This window comes from Protomyctophum parallelum (assembly GCF_964188405.1).
Source record: "Protomyctophum parallelum genome assembly, chromosome: 1".
Lineage (NCBI taxonomy): Eukaryota > Metazoa > Chordata > Actinopteri > Myctophiformes > Myctophidae > Protomyctophum > Protomyctophum parallelum.
In genome coordinates this window covers 87,263,817-87,269,840 of record NC_139697.1, presented here as the reverse complement: position 1 = coordinate 87,269,840, position 6,024 = coordinate 87,263,817, and the positions used below count along the sequence as shown (strand labels likewise).

At 41.0% G+C, this 6,024-nt stretch overlaps 1 protein-coding gene and 1 long non-coding RNA gene across 2 annotated transcripts; one reads left to right on the top strand and one right to left on the bottom strand.

The window, feature by feature from the left end:
* Positions 1–1,439: 1,439 nt before the first annotated feature.
* mogat3b (monoacylglycerol O-acyltransferase 3b) lies at positions 1,440–5,779 on the bottom strand (the record flags this gene model as incomplete). Its single annotated transcript, XM_083766489.1, has 7 exons — positions 1,440–1,594; positions 1,685–1,869; positions 3,374–3,548; positions 4,393–4,597; positions 5,048–5,118; positions 5,199–5,306; positions 5,698–5,779. 7 exons carry the CDS (start codon positions 5,777–5,779, stop codon positions 1,440–1,442), a joined length of 981 nt encoding a protein of 326 aa, XP_083622615.1.
* LOC310859775 lies at positions 3,932–5,340 on the top strand. The gene is made up of 3 exons (XR_014569338.1): positions 3,932–4,029; positions 4,388–4,615; positions 5,208–5,340. It is a non-coding gene; the product is annotated as an uncharacterized lncRNA (long non-coding RNA).
* Positions 5,780–6,024: the final 245 nt, after the last annotated feature.

Below are 6,024 nucleotides of genomic sequence, written 5' to 3'. Positions count from 1 at the left end.
AATAAAATATAATATTTCTTGTTAGATTCTATTTTGTAGGGAGGGAGTAATGCATGTGACTTAGTAGGCGCGATTCATACTCCTATTTTAGAGCCGAATAAAAGTCGGTTTGGCTCTGTAGAGCCTACAATGTGACGTCATTTGAGGTTCGGGGGGGGCGGGAACCGTCCTAAAGTCGGCTCTTCGGTGCTACTGAAATTTCTGACGAGCCGAAATCATTTCGGCACTACAGCGCTGAAACAGCGGTAAAATAGGAGTATGAATCGGCTTTATTACTTTATCACTATTTTAATGGGGGTTAACTTGTCAGTGTCTCGACTAAAGGAGTTTTCAACAGTTAAGAAAGCAATGATTGCAATGGGTAAACTATAAGGATTGTACCTGACGGTAAGAGCCACATGTTTTTAGAGTTTGCAAGTTATTCTGCTCTGCTCTGGAGGTAAGTAATTGTGGAAATTGGTTGCCCTCTAGTGGGCATCACCCTGTCCCTGATTAGAACTACTATGGTAGTCGGATAAATACAGTTACCGGTACTTGAATGATTGGATTAATGAGTTTGGTCAGAAATTCACTCAAAAGACAACAAAGTTGCATCGCAACTCTCTTTGGAAATGCAAGACCTCAACAAGAAAGCTTAACGGAGAAATGGCACATTATCTGGGGCCCACAGACCTTTATTCCTTTTCCCAACTACTTCAGATGTCAATATGTTCTTAAATATACATGGTATATGCAAGTAATTTGCCACTTTGAATTTCATGGCACATTTAAATTACGGTATTAGACATACTGTACAGTAAATGGCACCACCATCTACACAACATTGCAAAACATTTTACACAGTACACACTACACAGTCGGCACATTTAAATATATATTTTAATTATCGGGTGTTGCCAGAACGTTCCGTTCTTCCGAAACTTCCGAAACTTCCCATAACCTGTGAGTGTAAAGTTCTGTGATGGGTTTATGTTTACATTAAGATGAGAACCGGAAGTACGTGTGAACTGAGTGGTGCTGTGTGTGATGCAGTGGTCAATGGGTGAGTTTGTGACGGCTGCTCAACAGTGCCACTCAGTGGTCACCCAGCGGTACCTTTTCACTACTTTCATAGGGGGACACAAAGCCAGGCATTGGAGCAGTGTGCACCGCTCAAAAAAGCAAACGTAGCCGATCTACATGCTCACAACACATTTCTTCTGGGATGTGTTGTGAGCTTGTAGATCAGCTATTTTAAACTTATCTGAAACCGAGCCAATGTGTGTGTGTGTATGGAAACAAATTCAGAACCTGTGAAATGCATTACACGGCACGGTTAGTTCTAAACGATACGATCTTCTCTAAATCAGGTCCTAACTCTTAGTTTCCATTCAAGAAGTCCCACTGAAGACGGCGCTGCAGATCAGATCATATATATAGTTCATGTTGGAGTGAAATGTCTAAATAATACGAAGTTCATGACTTTCGGAGAGTCCACAGCTGACCTTGTGTTCGTGGAATAACTTGGTCAGGGCCTCCATATAAAGACCATGGTAGTAGTCCACTTCTTTGTCTGAAGGCAAAGGAAGCTTTGGCACTGAGATGGGGCTTCCCACTAAAAGGAGAGTATTAGAAGAATAAATAGCTGGGTACAACCAACGTGCAAAGTTAAGCTTTAAATGCCATTAAATGACAAATTACTCACCAACAGTGGTGACCGGAGTCCTGTATGGAAGCCACCCCAATCGCTCGCCAAGAAAAAGACAGGGGGCAAAGCCCACAATCTTTTTAAACAGCTTCTGTAACCGCAGACCCACACTGCCCTCTGTGAAAATCACCTGGCGGAAGAGTTCATTCTCCCCAAATGAGTAAACTGGAACCAAGTCAGCCCTGAGGAGAATCCAACACGTATTGTGTCAAATAACCATAATCAGGCTAAGGTTTACTCATTTAATTGAAGTTTATTCAGGTGTTCTTAGATGGGCGTATTTAGTGGGGGGGTTTTCAACGTATTGTTTTTATTGTCATTGCCGGGGTAGACAATACATTTCATACACAAGCATCATAGTATCATTCTGTTCTCAGTACAAAATTGTCAGCAGCAACATTAAAAGTAACACATTTGAAAAAGAATAATCATAAATAATAATACTAATAAGTAGTAGTTCAGTCAACGGACAAAGGAATCAAAAGAGAATCAAAGAGAAAAAAAAGTGCCCTTCTGGGCACAGGTCTCCACCAGGATTTCTTCCTCAGCCTAGTGGGAATATGCGTGCACAGTTTCATCGCAATCGGACGCTGCGTTGAGGAGTTGTGGCGATTTGTACAAAGCGGGCTACTCCTGAAAACTGTAGGAGCCAATCGTGGCCAATCAGGATGGAATATGAGAAATCAAACAAACCTGTCTTGATCACATGACCATGGAGATCATGTGTACCGATTTGCGTGAAATTTGGATAAAATCTGAAGGAGTAATAATAGAAAATGTGTTTTACATATGTCGGCCTCCTGGTGGCGCTATAAAGAGCAGATGTGAAAAATTCCAGGCAAAGGTTTTTCCTTGGCCTCTAGGGAGTTGGCATACAAAGTTATCCACAGATCCGTGCAGTTAGAGGTAAAAACACTTTTCGGCCAGTTATAGCGCCACCTTGAGGCTGAGTTGAAACTGTTCATGTGGCATTTCGTCCTCTGCCTAGTGGGAATGTGGGTGCACAATTTCACGGAAATCACGCGATGTGTTCATGATTTGCAGCATTTTGTTTGAAACTGAGCACTCCTGTGAACTTTGGAAGCCAATCTTAACCAATCAGGATGGAGTCTGAGAAATCTGAAAGACCGGTTTCATTGAATGGCTCTAGAGAGACTGTGTACCAATTTGCGTGATGTTTGGACAAAATCTGTAGGTGTACTGTGCAAAAACTTGTTTTGCACAAAGCGGCCTTCTGGTGGCGCTATAACAGGCCGTTCTGGAAAGTTTGGGGCAGAGGTTCATCGTTGGCATCCAGGGAGTGTGTGCAAAATTTGGCATCGACCGGGTTAACGGTGGCCGAGATTAGCTGCTCACGGACGGACACACACACGGACGGACACACGGACGGACGGAGTGCAAAACATACTCTCCCCCCATGCCTTCGGCCTGGTGGAGACAATAATTATAGTATATGCGAGTTACAGAACGTACCATACATATTTTTATAAATACTGTCCTATTTAGTGTTTTAAGCATTATGTTATACTTTAGCTATATTTTCAGATGGATGTCGGCGGCCAAGTACATATATTTTCTGGGGTCCTTGACATGAGATTTTGAGAATTTTTTCAAGAAAACAGTCTAGGGTTTAGAACACCTTTTTTTGATTTCGACGTCGGGCCTAAATGGGTTACTTATGCTCACCCAAACTGGAGTGCCACTCTGACGAATCCTTTTCTATGCTTCATGACCACTGTGTTGATACCAGGGGAGGACGCCAGAGACTCTGCAGCCCCTCCTATCACAATCACCACAGCATTTCCCTTGCCACTTTTTGACAGGAGATGTGTAAGACTGGGCTTGCTTACTGGATAAAGGCCTGGGGGGGGGAAGAACAATAAAAAGATGTCAAAGAACAAATGTGAGAGATTATGCAAAAATAAATCAAGGGTGTCCTTCATCCTTATCAATTCAGATGTGCGTCTGGGTCACTGATCAATTGACCTTATGATCAGCTGAAGCCCATCCCATCTTACTTAGTGGTTACTTACTGTACTGTATCTAGTGGCAGTTGACACACCCCAAAAAGGTATCCGATATGAGTTTTTGCTATCATGTCTACAGCAATAAAAGCACAAATGATTTGTGATCCGTATAGAATATGAAATCCATTCACAGTTTATTGTGCTTATTGTTATGCACCACTGTAGTATCTCAGGTTTGTTTGATTTGCTCAAGCACCTTCTGCCCTACTCTTATCAGGCTGTAAGCAGTAAGCACACGTTCCAAGGCTGGAATTATGCAAGTTTAATCCATAAACTACAATAGCAACCTCTGGTGGATGGCGGGGGCTACACAAGGTACATGGAAAGATTTCTGGATGTAAAATACTGTTCTTTTATTTTAAATGTTTACGTTAGATGTGGCTAATTGCAATTTAACTTAAACTCAGTATACAATTCGTATACATGCATAAAGAATGAATTTAATGTTGTTTAAAGTCAGTTAATGCAATCAAATAGGACTTTTCTGTTTGGAAATGTATGGGCTGTCAAGGCCAGAAAGTCGTTTTTTTTGACACTCAGTAGGCATTCCCGCATAACTTCAGAGTATGATGATATGATGTCACGTGCATACCCTCTATACTTTCTTTAAATGCCAGTGTTGTACAGCCTCAGTTGTTTTATTATTAATTCATTGATGTGTTTGTTTTACAAGCGTACCTGCACACATGAGATATTCCCTGAAGAGTGGTATCCTGAAGAGACCGGCCAGTACCGCCAGGCAGGAGCGCACGCCGGGAAAGGTCTCGATGAAGCCACAACTCTCTGTGGTGAAACAGACAAAGGCTCCGATACTCATGATGCCATGCGGGTGACATCCTAAGAGATAGTTCTTATTTGGATTCAGCTCGGCTGTCTTCACCAACTGGACGGGACATTTGAGGTAACATGATATTGTATTAATATTGTGTGACCTGAGATCAGATTCTAAAAATTTCAGTCATTCTCCGATTCTTCAAAAATAGCAGACCTACAAGCTCGTGGCGCGCTATGAGCTTGTAGATCTGCTATTTTTCAATAGCTAAAGCATAACATAATGCTAACACCAAAATGGGTTCCCATTCAGAATGGGTTAAATAATAAAACAACAATTAAACAGAGATTTGTGCTGCCTGTTAGTGTTAAGTTATACAACAGTTATTTAGTATTGAGTTGTAATCACATTTCCCTATTACTTATAGTATATTTGAAATAGGTTTATACATTTTTAAGTAGGTCTACACAACAACTAGGTAAAAAAAAAACATTTTCAGTGCAAAATCTATCGGCCCTATTAAAAAATTGCAGTATGTCATAAATACAGTTATCACCTTACTTTGACTGGGAAATAGTCTTTGAAGTGCTTCCACACTGTCCAGTTCCTCACAAATTTGGTCCTCCTGCCCCCTAGTGGAGACAGAAATGAACATGTCCATACAGTTCTCATAATGACCATAGTAGTGAGAAATAGGAATGTACTTGTTTACCTCTTTCAGGGGTCTTCCAGTCCTTCAGCAGCCATATGAAGGATAGAGTTGCAAGTGGCCACAGACAGGTAAACATTAGATAGACCATCAAGATAATGCAACCCACTCCTGTAAAGGTGAGGATAGTGATTATGTGAAAAGGATGCCAAAGAAAATCAGTTTAACAGCAAGTTACTGTAATAAGTGTAAGAAGCAGTACAGTTGCATGGCCCATGGTGTAGACTTTCTGAATCCTATAGAGGGTATGCGCGTGACATCATCAAACCAGGAACTTATGCGGGAACGCCTACTGAGTGCCAAAAACTACTTTCTGGCCTTGACAGCCCATACATCCAAACTGAAAAGTCCAAAATGATTGCATTAAACGACTTTAGACTCACTTTATGCATGCGCATACCCTCTATAAGTATCCATAGGCCTAGTTAATAGTTGCATGCATTGTTGTAATAATCTAGGACGTATTTATTTGTTATGAACACAATAGTATTTGGATTCTCACCTAGGAAGAGGAAAGACGCTACCCATTGCAAAACACTGATGGTCTCTAGAAACTCCTTCCATTGAGTTTTTTCTTGCGTCATTCCAGTATCCTGTGTGCCATAACATCAATGTCCGTCCATACATCAATAACCTCACCAACTGTCATAATTACAGTTCATATTAGCCAAGTTATAATAGAACGGGTATGACATTCTAGCTGTCATATTGCATAACAAACAGATATGAACTTTGGTTTATAACCAAAGAGCATAGCCTATCAGCTTGACTTCTCCTTAAGAGGAAGACAACATTTGTGTCACACAGCCACAAAATTAATTTAAAAAAT